The sequence below is a fragment of the Pseudochaenichthys georgianus genome, unplaced genomic scaffold, assembly GCF_902827115.2.
Source record: "Pseudochaenichthys georgianus unplaced genomic scaffold, fPseGeo1.2 scaffold_1186_arrow_ctg1, whole genome shotgun sequence".
Classification (NCBI taxonomy): domain Eukaryota; kingdom Metazoa; phylum Chordata; class Actinopteri; order Perciformes; family Channichthyidae; genus Pseudochaenichthys; species Pseudochaenichthys georgianus.
The window spans coordinates 1-25,000 of NW_027262121.1; the positions used below are offsets into that span (position 1 = coordinate 1).

Genomic DNA, 25,000 nt, shown 5'->3' on the forward strand with positions numbered 1-25,000 from the left:
TACAGGACAATTTTTCTTAAAGCAATACTTTTACCTTGAAAATCAATGCATTCTAACACCGGGTCGATTTGACCCCGGTGGCGGTTTTAGGTATAAAAAAATGTCTGGCGCTTCTAGTGTTAACCTCACATTCTGTATTTCCTTTATTTGCAGAATTCCACTACGAGTCGCCCTATTTGTCCAACCAGCCGACCAATCAGGAGCTGTTCCAGCAAACACAAAGCCCCGCCCCCTCGTCATCTTGTCGCTTTAAGGATCGAGACCCCCACGACCTCGCGGCCTACGAACAACTGCGACATCTGGGCCTCACGAACACTTTCATCAAGTCTGGTTCCTCACCTGCACACGCACACCATCACACACCCCACCCACACACACACTACCTGAGTCCAGAGAGCGTCTCGCAGGTGTACCCCCCCCCCAACACCGCCTTCTCCTCCGGTTCCATCACCAAACAGCTTAACGAGAACATGCCCTGGTTCGGGTCTGGTGCCGAATGTTCCCGTGGTCCCTTCAGACTGTCTGCTGGGATCCTCCTCCATGACACGCACCTGGTGAGTGCAACCTGTCGCTGAAGATAGGCTATCGGAGCCACCATGTTTGCCTGTGTTTACATTATCTTCATTATTTAACACCACACACTCGTAATGGTTGTTTCCAGTGGTTGTCACATGGTGCGGTTCGTGGTATTTAGGGCACCTGGTGTGTGTACAGACTTTATTATTTATACGCGTCACATCAACGGGCGAAGTTTAGCCGTATTCAACGGGAATACAGCCGCCAGACGTACTTTACTAATCCCAATGTGGGTAGTTTTGTTGCAGCAGCCTAAAACAAAACAAGGCATTGCACAAATTAAAAGAGTAGAAATAAAACAATTCTAAAATGTAAACATTGCAAAATAGAAATAGAAATAAACCAGCATGAGAGAGTAAGACAAATCTACAGATGACCGCGAAGATAGAAATCTACAAAGTTGGGTTCTTCTTACAAACTACTCAAAGCTAGTTCTAACAGGAAGGACATTGTTAATATGTTTGAGTGACAGGCTGCAGCAATATGTCTTAAAACAGGAATTTCACATTTACGATTGTCTTGAAGGGTGCTCAAAAGTCGAGTAGCCTTCAGAGTGCATTCAGACCAAATGAAGTCCCATCTACGTAGGAAGTGTCTGAGGTTTTGTTGGTTTGGTCTGATGCTGGAAGAACCCTTCAGTGGGCCACGGTACAAAGTGAAACACAGAGGTCAGGAAGGACTCTCAGATTCTAGGTGCAGGGTGCTTGATGATGAACCGTTATCATTAGCTGGAGCCTACCAGCTGGAGGGCATCAGGGCATCAGGAAGGACTCTCAGGTTCTAGGTGCAGGGTGCTTGATGATGAACCGTTATCATGGACCAGCTGGAGGGCCTCGGGGCATCAGGCAAGACCAGGAGATTCTTGATCTTGTGTGTTCAACAATTGATGGACCATCGTCACTTTTCCTCTAGCTCCCCGGACAGCAAGAAGAGGAGGAGATCTGAGAGCGAGGAACTGTCGGTGGGAATGGAGGCGTCTAGTGAAGGAGACGGGAGTCAAGGAGGCAGTTCAGGAAACACTTTAGGATCCTATCAGCTTCTGACCTGGGATCAGTACCGGCCAGAACATTGGAGCGCTTTGTACGACAACAGCTACCAAACACTGTGAGTAGAGAAGCAACAATTCGTGTTTAAATGTGAAATTCTGAGGGTGGGAATGTTTTGAGAAAAAGTCAGAATTTTTATAAAAAGTCAGAATTTTTATAAAAAGTCAATTTTTTTAGAAAAAGTCAAAAAAATTAGAAAAAGTCAAAAAATAGAAAGTCAGAATTTTGAGATTTTTGAGAAAAAGTCCAAATTTTGAGAAAAAGTCCAAATTTTGAGAAAAAGTCAGAATTTTGAGAAAAAGTCAGAATTTTGAAATTTTTAGAAAAAGTCAGAATTTTGAGAAAAAGTCAGAATTTTGAGAAAAAGTCAGAATTTTGAAATTTTTAGAAAAAGTCAGAATTTTTAGAAAAAGTCAGAATTTTGAGAAAAAGTCAGAATTTAGAAATTTTTAGAAAAAGTCAGAATTTAGAAATTTTGAGAAAAAGTCAGAATTTTGAGATTATTGAGAAAAAGTCAGAATTTTGAGAAAAAGTCAGAATTTTGAGAAAAAGTCAGAATTTTGAGATTTTTGAGAAAAAGTCAAAATTTTTAGAAAAAGTCAGAATTTTTAGATTTTTTAGAAAAAGTCAGAATTTTTAGATTTTTTAGAAAAAGTCAGATTTTTTAGAAAAAGTCAGAATTTTTAGAAAAAGTCAGAATTTTTAGATTTTTTAGAAAAAGTCAGAATTTTTAGAAAAAGTCAGAATTTGGAGATTTTTAGAAAAAGTCAGAATTTTGAGAAAATGTCAGAATTTTTAGATTTTGAGAAAAAGTGACGAGTGAGATTTTTCTAACAGAATCCTTAAACCTTTGCTTCCTCTAGGTGTCCTCCTGCCTACCACGTCGACACAGATAAAGGCTTCAACTTTTCTGGAGTTGATGAGTCCTTCGTTTGCCAAAAGAAGAATCATTTCCAAGTCACCGTTCACATCGGCGTGGCCGCGGAGCCGCAGTTCGTCCGAACGCCCAGCGGCCCGCAGCTCGTCGATCACTTCGAGATAAAAGTGTTCGGGATCAAGGTAGGTACCAAAACTCTTCAACCTTACGGTAGATTTAGTCAGAGACGGCAAAAGTACACACATCCTTTACTCAAGTAGAAGTAGAGATACTCGTGTTTAAACTTTACTTAAGTCTGAATGTGTGTTTGGTGGCGTGATCATTATTCTTTAGAGTCATTGCGTGCCTATTGATTTGAACACGATCCGTGTATCCATCATTTCCTGGTCTTCTCTAAAGAAGAGGGACCAATGGAAACGTTGTCATGTTGCCGTTGTTCAGCATGGAAACATTCATTAGCTAACAATGACATTAATGTTCTATTGATATAAAGGGAGGTCAGGTACTCTTTAAAACAGCTGCTAGCTATGGGTACTTTTTACTGAAGTACACTTCAAAGCCTCTTTACTTTGACTTGAGTAAAGAAGTTTAGTCAGTACTTCTACTTTCACCAGAGTATTTTTAAACAAGAGTATCTGTACTTCTACTCGAGTAAAGGATGTGTGTACTTCTACTTGAGTAAAGGATGTACTTTTGCCATCGCTGACCAGGTAATATTGCAGTACTCTAGAATAGACACCAAAAAATATATATATATATATCTCACTCCTCACAGCTGGAGTCTCCGAGCCACCAGGTGACGATCGAGCAGTCGCAGCCGGACCGGAGCAAGAAGGCTTTTCATCCCGTCAGGTAGATAACGGAGGAAGAGTCCCTGCCATGGTCCCATGCACCAGCTATTAGTCCAAACACCTCGGGTGCTTGATGGAACGAGCATTCATTTAACTTGTTATAGATATTGGGTCAAGATGTAGAAACCATTGGATAGCAACCTGCTAGTGTTTTGGAATGTGATATTGTTGGTTGATAACAGTCTTTACGTTATGCATCAACAGAAGCTGAATAAAAAAATATGTGTTAATGAAAGAAATGCTCTTCCTCCAGGGTCAGTCTTCCTAGCGGTAAAATCACAAAGGTAACGCTCGGCCGACTTCACTTTAGCGAGACGACGTCCAACAACATGAGGAAGAAAGGAAAACCCAACCCTGACCAGAGGTGTGAGAGTTCGTGACTTTGTGGATTCATGACTGCACGAACTGTCAGAGCGACGTACTGATTGAGTTTGTCTTTAGATATTTCCAGATGGTGGTTGGTCTCTACGCCGCAGTGAGAGGAGAAGAAAGCTTCCTCCTCGCGGCTTTAATGTCCGAGAAAGTCATCGTCAGGGTAAGAAAACACGCCGTAATCCAGGGGTGAGAAACCACATCTGAGAGGAGGAAATGTTGAGCATTAGCTTGCACGTACTACTCTAAAGCAGACGAGTGTCTCTTGGCGTAAAGAAGTGGAATTCTTTGCCGAATGATAAGAAAATGTTTAAAGAAAGCGTAATTAAGTACAGTAAGGTACGTTTATTAGCACATTTTCAGACAAAGACGCAATTCAAAGTGCTTTACATTATCATTAACACTAATAAGAAGACAACAATAACTAAACACAATGGAATAACAGATTCTTAAAAACATGCATAAAAGAGATACACATCAAAAAAACCTTTTGAAAGTATGGCAGGTGCTCAAACAAGTTAAAAGACTTCTGGGTAAAAAGTGAAAAAAGTAATGTTTTTAGCCTCGATGTAAAAGAACTCGGCGTTGGTGAAGACCTCAGGTGTTCTGGAAGGTGGTTCCATGTGTGTACGTATTTGTACTCCACTGCTTCCCACCTCTGACCTTCCCCCTCCGCAGGCCTCTAACCCGGGTCAGTTTGAGATGGACGGAGACGCCCTGTGGCAGCGGGGGGGGTTTCCGGACGCTTTAGTTTGCCACGGTCGAGTGGGCATCAACACAGATTTCCCCGATGAGGCGTTAGTCGTCTGTGGGAACGCCAAGGTGATGGGAGCCGTGATGCAGCCGTCAGACCGCCGCGCCAAGGAGAACATCCAGGAGGTGAGACAAGGACAGACAACTTTAAAGGTCCCCTATCATACTGTTTTCCATCAATATATCACAGGTCTCAGATATATCCAGAACCTGTCTCTGATTGGCTGGAACACCAAACAGATCATTGCAGCATTACCCATAATCCCCTCTGTTTCAGCCCTGTTTCCAAAGTGCTGATTCTCTGTCTGTTACTTTAGATGAAGATAAGGAGCCCCTCCCCACGCCCCTCTGAGAGACATCTGGTTACAAATAACTCAATGGTGCTCTAGAGGAGATTCAGGTGATAAGGGGGGGGGGGGGGGGTTACCTTGTTGCTGATTGGCTAATGGTTACACAAGACAACATATCGTTATGACATAAAGTGGCCAAAATCTGATCAGTTCATTTTCAGACAGGTTTTTATAGAAATGGATCAAAAAGAGAGAGAATCTTTGTTCCTGAAACGTTCAGAGTCTCTTTCCACAGAGGGGACACATGTTGATGAAGAAGAGACATGAAGAAGAGGGGACACATGTTGATGAAGAAGAGACATGAAGAAGAGGGGACACATGTTGATGAAGAAGAGACATGAAGAAGAGGGGACACATGTTGATGAAGAAGAGACATGAAGAAGAGGGGACACATGTTGATGTAGAAGAGACATGAAGAAGAGGGGACACATGTTGATGTAGAAGAGACATGGAGAAGAGGGGACACATGTTGATGTAGAAGAGACATGAAGAAGAGGGGACACTTGTTGATGTAGAAGAGACATGGAGAAGAGGGGACACATGTTGATGTAGAAGAGACATGGAGAAGAGGGGACACATGTTGATGTAGAAGAGACATGAAGAAGAGGGGACACATGTTGATGTAGGAGAGACATGAAGAAGAGGGGACACATGTTGATGTAGGAGAGACATGAAGAAGAGGGGACACATGTTGATGTAGAGGAGACATGAAGAAGAGGGGACACATGTTGATGTAGAAGAGACATGGAGAAGAGGGGACACATGTTGATGTAGAAGAGACATGGAGAAGAGGGGACACATGTTGATGTAGAAGAGACATGAAGAAGAGGGGACACATGTTGATGTAGAAGAGACATGAAGAAGAGGGGACACATGTTGATGTAGAAGAGACATGAAGAAGAGGGGACACATGTTGATGAAGAAGAGACATGAAGAAGAGGGGACACATGTTGATGTAGAAGAGACATGGAGAAGAGGGGACACATGTTGATGTAGAAGAGACATGGAGAAGAGGGGACACATGTTGATGTAGAGGAGACATGAAGAAGAGGGGACACATGTTGATGTAGAAGAGACATGGAGAAGAGGGGACACATGTTGATGTAGAGGAGACATGAAGAAGAGGGGACACATGTTGATGTAGAGGAGACATGAAGAAGAGGGGACACATGTTGATGTAGAAGAGACATGGAGAAGAGGGGACACATGTTGATGTAGAAGAGACATGGAGAAGAGGGGACACATGTTGATGTAGAGGAGACATGAAGAAGAGGGGACACATGTTGATGTAGAAGAGACATGGAGAAGAGGGGACACATGTTGATGTAGAAGAGACATGAAGAAGAGGGGACACATGTTGATGTAGAGGAGACATGAAGAAGAGGGGACACATGTTGAAAAAGTTATCATACCTAACATACCTCACTAGTGACCGTGGCCTAAAGGTCGTTGTCTGACGGCTTCGAATGATCCATTCCTAAAGAGTCGGCTTCTGTTTGTCCGTCAGGTCGACTCGGAGCAGCAGCTGAGGAGAATCACCCAGATGAGGATCGTGGAGTTCGACTATAAACCCCAGTTTGCCTCCAACATGGGAATCGACCACACCCACCAGACAGGTGACGACCGCACCGTCTGTACGCTATTCAGCCGGCAGGCGAGTGACTCTAACAGGACGCGATGGTGTTTCAGGGATCATAGCCCAGGAGGTGAAGGAGCTGCTGCCTTCAGCCGTGACCGAGGTCGGAGACGTTTCCTGTTCCGACGGAGAGAAGATCCGCAACTTCCTCATGGTGGACAAAGTAACGTCCTGATTTACTTTGTCTCAGTGCTGTTGTGAAATTCAACATTTGACTTCAAGGATTCAAAGACTCACGGCTTGTATTGCCCTGTGTCCATGGCAACAGTGTAGCTATGACGACGGACATCTTAAGTCACGCTTCAACAAATAGCAAAACATTTCTTTCATATTAAAATTTATTATAAACAACAAATAGATAGATCTTTATTTGTCATTGTTCAGGTACAACGACATTACAATAGACTCAAGGTGCCAACACACAACAACAAGACGCTATAAAAACAACAAGACACTATAAAAACAATAAAAACAATAAATGGGACTTAAAAAAGACATGATAGGGAATATGTACATATATAAATAATAAATTAATTAAATTGCACGATTCCCCTCGTATTGCACGGAAGGCTTATATATTTAAATATTAGCAGTGTTTCGTCCACACATGGCCGTGGGGAAAAAACTGAACTTGATATTAAACAAAAGATGATGAGACCACTTGTATCAGACTCCTACCTAGCTTTCTAAAAGTTGTATTGTTGTCGAATCAATCTATCCCTTCTATTGGTTTCGTCTATAAAAGGACAGAATAGTAAAGCCCAAAATAGTTTCTCCAAATGTCAACAAAGCCATATCCACAAAAAAATGAAAAGCCATTTGGAAATGCTTAAAACGTACACGTGTCTGAATTGAACATAAGAATGTAAAAAGTCTCACAGACCTATTTTATTTTCAATACAACAAATACAGGTAAATACAAACCCATTTGTGGATTCAAGATTCAAGGCTTTATTGAACAGAACAGCAGAACAACATGAATATATATATATAGGACATCCATTTGTAGTCAAAAATAACTTTGTGCTTCCACTTCTCAGTTTGAGTTCAGAATCTCACAGGAAACTGACATAAAGTGGTTTCTCTGTGCAGTTAACAAGGACTGTGTCTAACCCTGTACTTCCTGGTCCTCTCCTGCAGGAGCAGATCTTCATGGAGAACGTGGGCGCGGTGCAGCAGCTTTCAAAACTCACAGACAACCTGGACACTCGGATCAAAGAGCTGGAGGTCTGGAACCGAAGGCTGGAGAAACTGAAGAGCCTCGGAGGCAGCCTGCGCTCCACCGGGTACGATATACTCGTTTATTCATTCTGACACTTAAAGGTCTCCTATTATACTATTTATAGGCATATATTATAGGACTCAGATATATACAAATATATAAAAAACATGTCTATGATGTGTTTTGCTCAAAATAACCAAACGGATCATTCTTGCCTCATCCCCCTCTATTTCAGCTGTTACTAAAGTGCTGATTCTGGGTCTGTAGCTTTAAAAATAAATAACCCTAAAAAATACATTTAGATACTCAGCTAAACGCTGCCGTGATTAAACTCCATTTCATGTTCCAAACCACATCAAGGATTCTCTCTGAAGCAGTATGGAGCTCAAACTCTCTCTCTCTCAGGTTTACCACAAGGTGAGTTGCTTTTGATTTCCTGCTTCTTCACACACATGCTCTCCAGCACAGGTTAGCTCTGAGTGTTAGCGATGCTAATAGGCGCGTTCACACCGGAGTACTTTTCCCGTTTTTCAGACCAAAAAGAGTACTTAGTGCCGGGAGCCTTTACCCCCATGTTTAGTCCCTGCTAGAGAGGTGGTAATATCCTGGGGAGAAGAAAGTACCAATTTCTATTGGCTGGGCGAATTGCAAACCACGCCCCGTAAAAAGTTTTGTGAAGCCGCCATTGTATTTGCTGGCATTGGCATTATTAGCATTAGCCAGCAGCTTCTACTGAAGCCTTCCCCAACTCCGGGGACTTCCGGCCGGGGACTCCGGGTGGCAGTATACGCCGTGAAGTGGTTTGCGGCCTGCCAGTAAACCCAAAGCAGAAGAAGAAGAAGTGACGTCAGCGGCTTCATTTGCCTAATCCTCCCCCAGGGACTTATTATAGTGTGAACGCGATCTGTACTTAGTTCCATGGGGGTACTAAGGGCTGGGCACTAAGTACGGCAAAGTACTTGGTTTGAAAGCAGCTAAGGTAAACAAAGACCATAGTACGTCCAAAACAGTCTGACAGCAACGTTTCTGATAGGCCCGTGGGTGTAAAGCCCGCCCACATTTGAGATATTACGTCATATCGGATGCAAATCTGGATCAGCTCCGTTGTTCCCCCGTTTTTTAGAGATTTGGGTACGGAGGAAAAGAGAGAGGGTTTTATTTTCTGACACCGCGTGAGTCTCCTGACCGGGGACACATGTTGATGTAGAAAATACATCAGAAAGTTCATTTATTTTTTCACGATAGGCGACCTTTAATATACAGTCAATATCACCGTTTATTAGAGTGGAGAAGGTCAACACTGAGCTCAGGTGTGTGGTAATGCAGGATATATCTTACACATTCACCTGTGTGTGTGTGTGTGTGTGTGTGTGTGTGTGTGTGTGTGTGTGTGTGTGTGTGTGTGTGTGTGTGTGTGTGTGTGTGTGTGTGTGTGGTGTGTGTGTGTGTGTGTGTGTGTGTGTGTGTGTGTGTGTGTGTGTGTGTGTGTGTGTGTGTGTGTTATCAGTAAAAGTCACAGTTCAAGGACAAAGAAGTCTCTGAAGGCTAATGTGAACAATAAAGTGTCTTCAAACAGTAAAGTCACGGGGTTTCTCCAGACTAAAGGAAAGGATGAACGTGTAAAGAGATTATTTTATTTTCTGGTGGAAAGGTGTTGTGGTAAAAATGAAAAATGACTAACTGAGGAAGGACTCGACAAGGAGGTGAAGGACGGTCGAGTTCACGTCTCTACGTTACAGCAGAAATGTGGTAAAGGTCACAGATGGACGACGCAAATGACATAATAATACAGTGACAATTTTCCAACTGAAACGTATAATTAATTATAACTATTAAATATAATGATTTACTAAACATTTTTGTTAAATTTCTGGGACAAACTTATGTAAAACAAATGTTCTATGAAGTTGTTAAAAATATGTTTAGATGTAAAATATTAAACTTCATGGTTAATTTGAAGGTTAAATCTAAACGTGAGTATATAATACAATATACAACTTTATGTTATATCTGTACTTACAAATACCTGCACTTTCTACTTCTTACACGTTGAACTCAAATACCTGTACTTTCTACTTCTTACATGTTGAACTCAAATACCTGTACTTTCTACTTCTTACATGTTGAACTCAAATACCTGTACTTTCTACTTCTTACATGTTGAACTCAAATACCTGTACTTTCTACTTCTTACATGTTGAACTCAAATACCTGTACTTTCTACTTCTTACATGTTGAACTCAAATACCTGTACTTTCTACTTCTTACATGTTGAACTCAAATACCTGTACTTTCTACTTCTTACATGTTGAACCCAAATACCTGTACTTTCTACTTCTCACATGTTGAACCCAAATACCTGTACTTTCTACTTCTTACATGTTGAACCCAAATACCTGTACTTTCTACATGTTGAACTCAAATACCTGTACTTTCTACTTCTTACATGTTGAACTCAAATACCTGTACTTTCTACTTCTTACATGTTGAACCCAAATACCTGTACTTTCTACTTCTTACATTTTGAACACAAATACCTGTACTTTCTACTTCTTACATGTTGAACACAAATACCTGTACTTTCTACTTCTTACATGTTGAACCCAAATACCTGTACTTTCTACTTCTTACATGTTGAACACAAATACCTGTACTTTCTACATGTTGAACTCAAATACCTGTACTTTCTACTTCTTACATGTTGAACTCAAATACCTGTACTTTCTACTTCTTACATGTTGAACCCAAATACCTGTACTTTCTACTTCTTACATGTTGAACCCAAATACCTGTACTTTCTACATGTTGAACTCAAATACCTGTACTTTCTACTTCTTACATGTTGAACTCAAATACCTGTACTTTCTACTTCTTACATGTTGAACTCAAATACCTGTACTTTCTACTTCTTACATGTTGAACCCAAATACCTGTACTTTCTACTTCTTACATTTTGAACACAAATACCTGTACTTTCTACTTCTTACATGTTGAACACAAATACCTGTACTTTCTACTTCTTACATGTTGAACTTAAATACCTGTACTTTCTACTTCTTACATGTTGAACTCAAATACCTGTACTTTCTACTTCTTACATGTTGAACTGAAGTACCTGTACTTTCTACTTCTTACATGTTGAACTCAAATACCTGTACTTTCTACTTCTTACATGTTGAACCCAAATACCTGTACTTTCTACTTCTTACATTTTGAACACAAATACCTGTACTTTCTACTTCTTACATTTTGAACACAAATACCTGTACTTTCTACTTCTTACATGTTGAACACAAATACCTGTACTTTCTACTTCTCACATGTTGAACTCAAATACCTGTACTTTCTACTTCTTACATGTTGAACTCAAATACCTGTACTTTCTACTTCTTACATGTTGAACTCAAATACCTGTACTTTCTACTTCTCACATGTTGAACTCAAATACCTGTACTTTCTACTTCTTACATGTTGAACTCAAATACCTGTACTTTCTACTTCTTATATGTTGAACACAAATACCTGTACTTTCTACTTCTTACATGTTGAACACAAATACCTGTACTTTCTACTTCTTACATGTTGAACCCAAATACCTGTACTTTCTACTTCTTACATGTTGAACCCAAATACCTGTACTTTCTACTTCTTACATGTTGAACACAAATACCTGTACTTTCTACTTCTTACATGTTGAACCCAAATACCTGTACTTTCTACTTCTTACATGTTGAACCCAAATACCTGTACTTTCTACTTCTTACATGTTGAACCCAAATATCTGTACTTTCTACTTCTTACATTTTGAACACAAATACCTGTACTTTCTACTTCTCACATGTTGAACCCAAATACCTGTACTTTCTACTTCTTACATGTTGAACCCAAATACCTGTACTTTCTACTTCTTACATGTTGAACCCAAATACCTGTACTTTCTACTTCTTACATGTTGAACTCAAATACCTGTACTTTCTACTTCTTACATGTTGAACTCAAATACTTGTACTTTCTACTTCTTACATGTTGAACCCAAATACCTGTACTTTCTACTTCTTACATGTTGAACTCAAATACCTGTACTTTCTACTTCTTACATGTTGAACACAAATACCTGTACTTTCTACTTCTCACATGTTGAACACAAATACCTGTACTTTCTACTTCTTACATGTTGAACCCAAATACCTGTACTTTCTACTTCTTACATGTTTAACTCAAGTACCTGTACTTTCTACTTCTTACATGTTGAACCCAAATACCTGTACTTTCTACTTCTTACATGTTGAACTCAAATACCTGTACTTTCTACTTCTTACATGTTGAACCCAAATACCTGTACTTTCTACTTCTTACATGTTGAACCCAAATACCTGTACTTTCTACTTCTTACATGTTGAACTCAAATACCTGTACTTTCTACTTCTTACATGTTGAACCCAAATACCTGTACTTTCTACTTCTTACATGTTGAACTCAAATACCTGTACTTTCTACTTCTTACATGTTGAACTCAAATACCTGTACTTTCTACTTCTTACATGTTGAACCCAAATACCTGTACTTTCTACTTCTTACATGTTGAACTCAAATACCTGTACTTTCTACTTCTTACATGTTGAACCCAAATACCTGTACTTTCTACTTCTTACATGTTGAACTCAAATACCTGTACTTTCTACTTCTTACATGTTGAACACAAATACCTGTACTTTCTACTTCTTACATGTTGAACCCAAATACCTGTACTTTCTACTTCTTACATGTTGAACTCAAATACCTGTACTTTCTACTTCTTACATGTTGAACCCAAATACCTGTACTTTCTACTTCTTACATGTTGAACCCAAATACCTGTACTTTCTACTTCTTACATGTTGAACTCAAATACCTGTACTTTCTACTTCTTACATGTTGAACCCAAATACCTGTACTTTCTACTTCTTACATGTTGAACTCAAGTACCTGTACTTTCTACTTCTTACATGTTGAACCCAAATACCTGTACTTTCTACTTCTTACATGTTGAACTGAAGTACCTGTACTTTCTACTTCTTACATGTTGAACTCAAATACCTGTACTTTCTACTTCTTACATTTTGAACTCAAATACCTGTACTTTCTACTTCTTACATTTTGAACACAAATACCTGTACTTTCTACTTCTTACATGTTGAACACAAATACCTGTACTTTCTACTTCTTACATGTTGAACACAAATACCTGTACTTTCTACTTCTTACATGTTGAACCCAAATACCTGTACTTTCTACTTCTTACATGTTGAACCCAAATACCTGTACTTTCTACTTCTTACATGTTGAACTCAAATACCTGTACTTTCTACTTCTTACATGTTGAACTCAAATACTTGTACTTTCTACTTCTTACATGTTGAACCCAAATACCTGTACTTTCTACTTCTTACATGTTGAACACAAATACCTGTACTTTCTACTTCTCACATGTTGAACACAAATACCTGTACTTTCTACTTCTTACATGTTGAACCCAAATACCTGTACTTTCTACTTCTTACATGTTGAACTCAAGTACCTGTACTTTCTACTTCTTACATGTTGAACCCAAATACCTGTACTTTCTACTTCTTACATGTTGAACTCAAATACCTGTACTTTCTACTTCTTACATGTTGAACCCAAATACCTGTACTTTCTACTTCTTACATGTTGAACCCAAATACCTGTACTTTCTACTTCTTACATGTTGAACTCAAATACCTGTACTTTCTACTTCTTACATGTTGAACCCAAATACCTGTACTTTCTACTTCTTACATGTTGAACTCAAATACCTGTACTTTCTACTTCTTACATGTTGAACCCAAATACCTGTACTTTCTACTTCTTACATGTTGAACTCAAATACCTGTACTTTCTACTTCTTACATGTTGAACACAAATACCTGTACTTTCTACTTCTCACATGTTGAACACAAATACCTGTACTTTCTACTTCTTACATGTTGAACCCAAATACCTGTACTTTCTACTTCTTACATGTTGAACTCAAGTACCTGTACTTTCTACTTCTTACATGTTGAACCCAAATACCTGTACTTTCTACTTCTTACATGTTGAACTCAAATACCTGTACTTTCTACTTCTTACATGTTGAACCCAAATACCTGTACTTTCTACTTCTTACATGTTGAACCCAAATACCTGTACTTTCTACTTCTTACATGTTGAACTCAAATACCTGTACTTTCTACTTCTTACATGTTGAACCCAAATACCTGTACTTTCTACTTCTTACATGTTGAACTCAAGTACCTGTACTTTCTACTTCTTACATGTTGAACCCAAATACCTGTACTTTCTACTTCTTACATGTTGAACTGAAGTACCTGTACTTTCTACTTCTTACATGTTGAACTCAAATACCTGTACTTTCTACTTCTTACATTTTGAACTCAAATACCTGTACTTTCTACTTCTTACATTTTGAACACAAATACCTGTACTTTCTACTTCTTACATGTTGAACACAAATACCTGTACTTTCTACTTCTTACATGTTGAACACAAATACCTGTACTTTCTACTTCTTACATGTTGAACCCAAATACCTGTACTTTCTACTTCTCACATGTTGAACTCAAATACCTGTACTTTCTACTTCTTACATGTTGAACTCAAATACCTGTACTTTCTACTTCTCTCATGTTGAACTCAAATACCTGTACTTTCTACTTCTTACATGTTGAACACAAATACCTGTACTTTCTACTTCTTACATGTTGAACTCAAATACCTGTACTTTCTACTTCTTACATGTTGAACCCAAATACCTGTACTTTCTACTTCTCTCATGTTGAACTCAAATACCTGTACTTTCTACTTCTTACATGTTGAACACAAATACCTGTACTTTCTACTTCTTACATGTTGAACTCAAATACCTGTACTTTCTACTTCTTACATGTTGAACTCAAATACCTGTACTTTCTACTTCTCTCATTTCCCAAACAGCTGGTTCCTTTAGTCTGAATGTGTGTTGGGGCGTGGTCATTATTCTTTAGAGTCACTGCGTGCCTATTGGTTGGAACACGATCCGTGTATCCATCACTTCCTGGTCTTCTCTAAAGAAGAGGGACCAATGGAAACGTTGTCATGTTGCCGTTGGTCACCATGGAAACATTCATTAGCTAACAATGACATCATTGTTCTATTAATACAAAGGGAGGTCAGGTACTCTTTAAAGCAGCTGCTAGCTATGGGTACTTTTTACTGAAGTACACTTCAAAGCCTCTTTACTTTGACTTGAGTAAAGAAGTTTAGTCAGTACTTCTACTTTCACCAGAGTATTTTTAAACACCAGTATCTGTACTTCTACTTGAGTAAAGGATGTGTGTACTTCTACTTGAGTAAAGGATGTGTGTACTTCTACTTGAATAAAGGATGTGTGTACTTCTACTTGAATAAAGGATGTGTGTACCTCTACTTGAGTAAAGGATGTGTGTACTTCTACTTGAGTAAAGGATGTGTGTACTTCTACTTGAGTAAAGGATGTGTGTGCCTTGCCCTCTCAGCAGGAAACCCAGCAGTGTGTGTGTGTGTCCTGAGGAGGGGAAACCCGTCAGAGTTCAGAAGGAGAGCCGGAGTAAGAAGGTTCTTCGGCACAAAGTCTTCCAGGCCAGCGTCTTCACCCTGCTGGCCACCATGGCTTTCTGGTAACCTCACTTCCTGTTTATCATGGGAATGTATTATACTTCAATATATAAGTAGGTTTCCTAATGTTCTCAGACAGAAGGGTGTCACCTTGACCGCCGTGAGGCAATTCTCTATGGATGTTAGGGTTGTAATGCACATGCTATACTTCCCCTTCTGTCTTAGACTGTAAAGTAAAAGACGCTGAATGAATCCTCGTCTCCTCTGTTTAAAGTCATTGCTCTTCTGTGTGACTTGGTCAGATTTCTTTAGCACACATGGGTTCAGGTTATCTGTCCTTCCAGCTGGAAATACATTGATTCTGTAAAATGCTATAACTCTTTATTAAATAACACAACTTTGGTTTAAGCTTGTATATTTGTTCTTTTCTTGCCAGAAGGCGATTAAGTGTGGAATTTCCACCACACTGTTGTTAATATGTAGAAATAATACATGTAATATTGATTTAAAACAAAGATGTTCTGTTTTCAGCGTCATCTCTATCACGGCTATCTACCTGCTGAACCTGACTGACGACTCGGACATGAGGTACGCTGATTATTAAACTAACAACTAAAACACATCAAGAGACAGATTAATAAAACATTACTTCATTTGACAATATAAATATAATTAATAATCTCACATTTAGGAACAACAAAGCAACGATACTACAATTAAACACCTTTTGGAAGAACATCCATAAACATCCATCTGATTGCATTTTGCTAATTATATATCTAATATATAATTCCATTTAATTGTAAACAGACTCATCTTGCACTGTTTCTATTTTATCTGTATTTACTTGCACATCTCAAAACATTCTCTTGCACTATTTTATCTGTTTTATTAGTTGTATGTCCCATATATATATATATATATATATATATATATATATATATTCATGTTGCTCTGTTGGAGGAGCCTGGGACTTCAGATTTTCATTTTTCATATCTACACGGTGCGGTGGTGGCGATGTCGATAGGGACTTGGTTTGGCAACTGGAAGGTCACCAGTTCAATTCCCGGCAAGACCAAGTGCTACCGAGGTGTCCCTGAGCAAGACACCGTTCCCCACACTGCTCCCCGGGCGCAGTTCAAAATGGCAGCACACTGCTCCTAACACTAGGATGGGTCAAATGCAGAGAAACAATTTCCCCACGAGGGATTAATAAAAGTCCATCCATCTACACTGTAGCTGCTGAGCACATGACAATAAAGCCACAGTGTTGTTGATTGTTGTTGTTGTTGTTGTTGTCTGTTAGTAACGGCGATGTGGAGCCTTTTCAGCCGACAGCCTGGAGCAGCCAAGGTAACAAACAACTATACATTATGCACGAGAATTAAAATAAAATAAGATGGAACTATTTAGATGTATCCCCTTGGGGAAATTCAGGTATTTAACCGTGTCGACAGTGTCAGAGTTGTTTTAGTGCAATAACACCCACCTTTCTCCACCAGTCCCCCCCACCAGCCCCCACGGCTCTTGGCCCCCAGATGTGGACTTCTGTGAGCTGCTGTACTGTGACCATGTGTACTGCTGCCCTCCAGGGGGCAGCACTGAGCCCAACATCACCTACACACAAACATCTCATATGTCAGGTAACGCTACCAAAAAGAGACACAAAAAGACCTCAAAGATATATTTTTTGATTGAATTATTATTCATTATGTATTATGTATTATTTAATTCAGTCCTGCATTGGTAGTAAGTGGTTATACCTGGGAATGGGGAGATATTATTTTATTTGTTTGTAAATTGTTTGTATGTGTTTGGTTTGTGGAGCACTTTGTGTATGAAAAGTGCTTTATAAATAAAGTTTGATTTGATTTCTTCTGAATGGTTTGGTCTGTTTTTGGTTTACAGAAAAAAGAAAAGAAAAAACTTACGACCAGATGAAACTGGCTGGAGATTGTAAGTGTATTACTTCTACATTTTAAACTCAAACAGCAGAATACAAATTAACAAATAGTCTGGTTTTAATATTGTATCAGTCATTAGAGCTTAGTTTAAGTCAGGACGATGCAGATTAAAACAATATCAGCATCTGTTTTGCACACAATGCGAGATGTTTCATTAAAATGCATCTCTAATCATCTGTTTTCTCAATTAGGGACGAACACCACCATACAATCCTTTATGATCAAAGAGAGCCAGCAGTTGATTGACAGCAAATACTGCCTGAGAACCGAATGTGGGTAAGTGAGACAGAAGAAAAACTAAATAAACCTTATTTACTCTGACCGTGTCTTAGAAAAACCTTTAGTTACTGTAAAATATGCCGTTTTATTATTGATTTCCGTGTGTTTCCTTCAGGCCCGGGAGATACGTCTTCAGAGTTCCTGTCAGTCGGTTTGTCCCAGTCAACATGAGAGTCACGCTGATCATGAAGTGAGTTTAAATTAACCCTAAATATTTAGACTATAAGGGAAGTCTTATGTTCGAACAGCTCCAGATAATTGGAAATATCAACTTTATTTTGAGTCAATATTGAAAATATTAATGAAAACAATCTTTATGATGTTTTGTAATTGTAAACTTTGTGACTAAACCAAAGGTATTAGGGTTTAAATGAAAACTATTTTAACAGCAATTTACTTAATATTTTGTTAAATTGAACAAAGATATATTATTTATTCGATTAATTAAAGAGGGTTAGGAAATAGAATAATCATTACCCTCAACATGTATAAATTATCACAGGTTATTACCCATAGTCTCTACTTTCTAAGTAGATAGATAGATAAATACTTTATTGATCCCAATTTTGGAAATTGTTTTGTTACAAAAGAAGCATCAGTGTGTTCAGACATAAAATACAAAATACTTAAAAAGTGGAACAGAGAATTTACAACTAAAAATGTAAAGTAAAAATCAAATGCAAAATATTATAACAATTCTGGATAATTCAAATGTTTTAAAAAAGTCAAAAATACTGCGGTTAGTAACAGGAATATATGTTTACAGTACAGGAGCATAGACATACTTGTATATACATAGGATAGTACAACAACATAGGATAGTAACGTATTTCTTATTACTAAAATTACAAATGATTGTATTAATACATTATGTTCATGTATACAACATTTGCAAAATAGTGTTGTAAATATTGGAATTTGGACATGGTAATAGCTATAAATAAAAATAAAGACATGACAGTAAATACATTTATGTTGTCATAAATGTATTTATATTTACATTAATATATATATTTATGTTATTTCTGTGTAGCTCCACAGAGCTGCTGGTGGTTCACCTCTGCAGCCTCGATGAGTCGGCGCCTTGCTCTGCTCTGCTGGATATAGACAGCGTCTCAGGGCACAGATACCCGACAAACACACAGGTAAATATCACACATTTACAGTTATCACCTAAAAAAGGCTGTTTTTATATCAAAAGGCGTGCCCCAGGGCTCCATAATGGGACCACTACAGTTCAGAATACCTTTATTGTCACCTAAAAAAGGCTGTTTTTATATCAAAAGGCGTGCCCCAGGGCTCCATAATGGGACCACTACAGTTCAGAATACCTTTATTGTCACCTAAAAAAAGGCTGTTTTTATATCAAAAGGTGTGCCCCAGGGCTCCATAATGGGACCACTACAGTTCAGAATACCTTTATTGTCACCTAAAAAAGGCTGTTTTGATACCAAAAGGTGTGCCCCAGGGCTCCATAATGGGACCACTACAGTTCAGAATACCTTTATTGTCACCTAAAAAAAGGCTGTTTTGATATCAACAGGCGTGCCTCAGGGCTCCATAATGGGACAACTACTGTTCTCCATAAATGTCAATAATCTACGATAATTTTTATGCAGATGATACAGTTATCTATTGTTCATTTCCAACAGCAGAAATCTATGTTAATTATTATATGTTATTTGTTAAATTGAGCTATATGGTATATTATATTACATTTAGCTGACGCTTTTATCCAAAGTGAGTACAAAGTCAAAGTCAAAGTCCACTTTATTGTCAATCTTTCAGTTTGTGTGTACAGACAGAGAGATCGAAATACTGTTTCCCACAATCCAGAATACAAAAATACAAATATATATAAAAATATGTATGCTAATATCTATATACCTTAACACACATTGATACATATGCACATAAACCATAAGGATTCAAACTAAAAACAACAACGCTGACATATTTACTTCAAACAAGCCAGACCATAGTAAGTTCTGGTAACGTTAGTAGGGCCATCAGTAACTTAACTCTAGTTTGGTTATTTCTTTATTAAAAGACATTGTTTCAGGGATAACAGTCCTTTTAACTTTGGGCTTTCAATCCACTAGGACCTTTTCTTTTTAAGCGGCTTGGTTTTTCGTAAAAATGGCCAATGGTAAACAATACTGCATGCTTGAGGAAACTTGTGTGTGTGTTTGTTTGTTTGCGTTGGTTTGAGGGTCACTGAGGTTCCAGTCCACTAACTCAGTTACCATTACAGTAAATAATGCAGGAAGAGTTGGAAGACACTGATCAATAATGAATGCGTGGTAGTGTTTCCCTCACATCAGGACGTCAACATGCTAATCTCAGCAAAACTCACTCTAATCCCAGACATGGACACCAATCTCAAAGTGAAAGACAGAATACAGAAGAGGTGGAAGAAGATATTTTATTCGAGTAAAATGAGTAACACCTTCCATTTTCTGATCACCCCGAGTAATGGTTTTGCTGATTCTGAGACGTTGTTTTTATTTGTTTTAACTAAATGTATTTATATTTAATTAATGTATATCTGATGTTTTTGTCTCTGTGTTTCTGCAGGGAGAACATGAATGGAATCTCCACGTCGCTCGTCTTTATCACAGCTCGTATCACTTTCGCTCCACAGTGGCCGTAAGAAACACACTTTTCTTTTTAAAGTGGCCCTACTCTGCTGATGTTCAGGTGTATATCAGTATGTAGTGTCTCTACTTTAAAGAGTCCTCTCCTGCTGATGTTCAGGTGTATATCAGTATGTAGTGTCTCTACTTTAAAGAGTCCTGTCCTGCTGATGTTCAGGTGTATATCAGTATGTAGTGTCTCTACTTTAAAGAGTCCTCTCCTGCTGATGTTCAGGTGTATATCAGTATGTAGTGTCTCTACTTTAAAGAGTCCTCTCCTGCTGATGTTCAGGTGTATATCAGTATCAGGGTTTCCGTTAGCCGGTAATTACCGGTTTTTAGCTGGTAAAATTTATAAAAAACCGGTAAATTCAAAACCTGACGGTCAAAATGTCTGGTAATAATTAGGGAGGCTCCGATCGATCGGCCGCCGGTCATTATCGGCCGATATTCACTCTTAATAGTTTGATCGGTGCTCTCTATGAAGGCCGATCAGGAGAGCTGGATCTGATCGATATGGACATAAACGCGAGTGAAGTGTAACAGGAGTGAGAGAGAGAGATCAGATCAGCTGCTGAGTCTGACCGAGACACGCAGCTCTGTATAATCACCTGAAGCCCCGCCCTCTGCAGGAGCTGCTTGAGAAACTGACGTGCTGTCAGGAGAGGGAGAGGGGAAAAGAGAGGATCCGTTTCTCCCGTGTTATTATTCAAAGTTGATGTAAACTTCTGAATAATGTACGTTATCTACTACAAGTAGTTTGTTTGAATGTAATAATTATGTTGTTTGTTGTTTGTGGAATAATTTATTGAAAAATGAATCTGAATTTTTTCGATCTGTTACGATTATAAACTGAAGCAATATAAAAATGAGCCCGTGAACTGAGTTTTAAACTGAAGCATATCCGCTCATAGTCCGGTAAATTACCTGCTTACGGAAACTCTGCTACACAACTCTTATTATTATTATTGAAATATGACCGGTAAGTTTCACATTAGTCCGGTAAAATAAATTCTGCCCGGACATTTGACCGGCGAGAAAAAATCCTAGCGGAAACCCTGATCAGTATGTAGTGTCTCTACTTTAAAGAGTCCTCTCCTGCTGATGTTCAGGTGTATATCAGTATGTAGTGTCTCTACTTTAAAGAGTCCTCTCCTGCTGATGTGCAGGTGTATATCAGAATGTAGTGTCTCTACTTTAAAGAGTCCTCTCCTGCTGATGTTCAGGTGTATATCAGTATGTAGTGTCTCTACTTTAAAGAGTCCTCTCCTGCTGATGTGCAGGTGTATATCAGAATGTAGTGTCTCTACTTTAAAGAGTCCTCTCCTGCTGATGTTCAGGTGTATATCAGTATGTAGTGTCTCTACTTTAAAGAGTCCTCTCCTGCTGATGTGCAGGTGTATATCAGAATGTAGTGTCTCTACTTTAAAGAGTCCTCTCCTGCTGATGTTCAGGTGTATATCAGTATGTAGTGTCTCTACTTTAAAGAGTCCTCTCCTGCTGATGTTCAGGTGTATATCAGTATGTAGTGTCTCTACTTTAAAGAGTCCTCTCCTGCTGATGTTCAGGTGTATATCAGTATGTAGTGTCTCTACTTTAAAGAGTCCTCTCCTGCTGATGTTCAGGTGTATATCAGTATGTAGTGTCTCTACTTTAAAGAGTCCTCTCCTGCTGATGTTCAGGTGTATATCAGTATGTAGTGTCTCTACTTTAAAGAGTCCTCTCCTGCTGATGTTCAGGTGTATATCAGTATGTAGTGTCTCCATGCTTTAATGTAATATACTAAGTGTGTGTTATTGTCTTTAACCTCAGGGTCAGGCAGACTGTAATACCGATCATCACCTGGCGGGGGCGCTCTTCACAGATTACCACCTCCACTTCTACAGACGCTGCACAGACTCGTAGTCCTACGTTTAAAAGATTTGAAAAAGTGTTTTTTTTAACACAATATGACAATCAGATTAATTGAAGACTTACTTCTGCTCTGTTTTGTTTTTGTTTTGATTGTAATATGAGTCCCTTTAGCTGATGGATTGTTCTGTATACTAGCAAATAACAAAAGTGGAATTTTCAGTCTAATATGAGATTAAAGTCATACATGTATGAGTAAAAAGGAGACTATTCCCCTCGGATTAAATCAGTAACATTTGAAAGAATTAACTCACAAATTTGAGACAAATTTCAAACTTTTTTATGCAAATGTATGATTTTTAATGTTAATTTCCTTATTTTGACGACCAGAATTAAAAATGTTCTCAAAATAATGCAAGCTTTCTTTATCCTTTTTGCTTTTTCATATATTGACTGGAGAGTTATACATTATTATATATATCTAAAGGACTTTCGTATCAATTACAAAAGACCTTTGCCAAGACATTGCATATTTAAGTGTCTCCAATTACAGTCTATGCTATAGTTTCATGAAAACGTTTTTTTTAATGTAAAGCACTGATCCCAGGATTGTGTGAAATAATTTTGGGATTCTTTTAAAAATCCCAAGAAATTAGATGTGTGAATGAAGCACGAGTGTTGATCTCAGAAGTGTATCTGTTCGTACATCAACTGTTATTTGTAATGACGTCAATAAATGAAGAAAAGACAGTAGACATGTTTTCTTATTTATGAAATTCGAGTAAGTCTTTATTCTGAGACCTTAAAAGAAAGCAGTGATTATAAGATGTTAAAGTTACTTATCAAAATAAACGTTAATGTAGCTTAAGTGTTCTGCTGGTGTGAAAATGTTCCATGAGCTAAACTGAACGTGACTGCTCTGCTTTATGTGAAATGAAAACTAATAAACAGTGAAGTGTGTTTTAAAATGTCATTGTAGCTGTCTTTTTTTTTTTACAGTTTTACACAATGCCAATAAGTCCCCACAATGCTGATAAGTCCCCACAATGCTGATAAGTCCCCACAATGCCGATAAGTCCCCACAATGCCGATAAATCCCCACAATGCCAATAAGTCCCCACAATGCCGATAAGTCCCCACAATGTTAATAAGTCCCCACAATGCCGATAAGTCCCCACAATGTTGATAAGTCCCCACAATGCTGATAAGTCCCCACAATGTTAATAAGTCCCCACAATGCCGATAAGTCCCCACAATGTTGATAAGTCCCCACAATGCCGATAAGTCCCCACAATGCTGATAAGTCCCCACAATGCCAATAAGTCCCCACAATGCTGATAAGTCCCCACAATGCTGATAAGTCCCCACAATGCCGATAAGTCCCCACAATGCCGATAAGTCCCCACAATGCCAATAAGTCCCCACAATGCTGATAAGTCCCCACAATGTTAATAAGTCCCCACAATGCCGATAAGTCCCCACAATGCCAATAAGTCCCCACAATGCTGATAAGTCCCCACAATGTTAATAAGTCCCCACAATGCCGATAAGTCCCCACAATGTTGATAAGTCCCCACAATGCAGTCATAATAACTAACGCAGCATTATAACTCTTGACAGTAAAGGTGCAGAGAAAAGGAGAGTATAGAACAAAAACACGCTACATTTTTTAATAAATACGATTTTAACGGGAGGTCATTTGAAATACAATTTTTACCTGATAAATGGCAGATTCACACAACGTTAAGATCAAAGACAACCTCCGAAATTACTACAAATTACTAGCGTTCCTCAGGAAATACTTGGATATATACCGTCACCAGATAAGCCAGTCTAAGGCATATTACAGTTATATAAATGCATGTTCTTTACATGGTTGAAAAATAATAATAAATACATATAATTGAAAAGGAAGCTTTACAAACTTAAAAAATTGAACAAATGCAGATTTTAAATGAGAAAGATTATTAATAATGAATAGAATGTGTTCTTGTTGAGACATCTCGGGAAACACTTCTTAGGAAGATGCAATCAGAAGCTCCAGAACAAATATTGGATTCATGGTTGGTTATCTTAACATAAACTCCCTCCTTAGCTGTGGACACACACACACACACACACACACACACACACACACACACACACACACACACACATACACACGCACACACACGCACGCACGCACGCACACACACACACACACACACACACACACACACACACACACACACACACACACACACACACACACACACACACACACTGATGACTAATTCAGGTGGAGGAGGTGCAGCAGAAACAAACTAATTGGGTGTCTGAGACAAACGTCTCCGCTGAAGGTAATGTTTCAGGACGAAGACTCTGAGATGGACGTCCAGCACTCTGTGAGTATCTGCAAATACAGGATATTTTACTGTGTATATATATATATATTCACTCTGTAGGAACTGGTTCTACGAAAAAAGCGCAGTAAAAACCGAGTACTTTAGAAAAACACGGATCCTTAAAGCGTGTTCAGTTTTCTCCGACAACTAAATAAATGTTTTTTTTTTAATGCACATTATTCTAAATGAACAATGCAGGAACTATATTCTGTTAGAAAACTAAAAAACGTCAGTGTTTATGTTAGATTTACCATTTTCTCAGCAGTGATATTCCTTAAAATATCTGCAGGTTCTTCATGACATAAGATGCTTTTAATTAACATTATATTAACATATTAACATGTTTGAAGAGCTGAACAAGTCTTAAGAATGTAATTCCGATAACAATAAAGTTATGTTAATGTGGCAAAAATATTTAGAGGACAATGAAAAATAATAAATGTGTTTGTACATGTCCTCAGAACAGGTTACTAAACTTTTCCCAGAGGATAATCCATTTTGATTTAAAGGGGCCCTATTCGGCTCATTTTCAGGTTCATGTCCCGCCCTCTTAGCCCATCACGTACTA

General features: G+C 38.5%; 1 protein-coding gene across 1 annotated transcript; it reads left to right on the forward strand.

The window, feature by feature from the left end:
* Nucleotides 1-153: 153 nt before the first annotated feature.
* Nucleotides 154-22,987, forward strand: LOC117440765 (myelin regulatory factor-like protein; the record flags this gene model as incomplete). The annotated part of the gene is given in 21 exon segments (XM_034076999.1): nt 154-413; nt 415-554; nt 1,489-1,680; nt 2,486-2,681; nt 3,275-3,351; nt 3,604-3,714; nt 3,792-3,885; nt 4,401-4,601; nt 6,333-6,441; nt 6,515-6,624; nt 7,602-7,747; nt 15,240-15,380; nt 15,850-15,906; nt 16,625-16,671; nt 16,821-16,961; nt 17,227-17,274; nt 17,474-17,558; nt 17,677-17,751; nt 18,595-18,706; nt 20,139-20,210; nt 22,010-22,987. Coding segments are annotated over 21 exon segments (2,507 nt in total), but the record flags the coding sequence as incomplete, so codon positions are not given.
* Between the last annotated feature and the right edge of the window lie 2,013 nt (nt 22,988-25,000).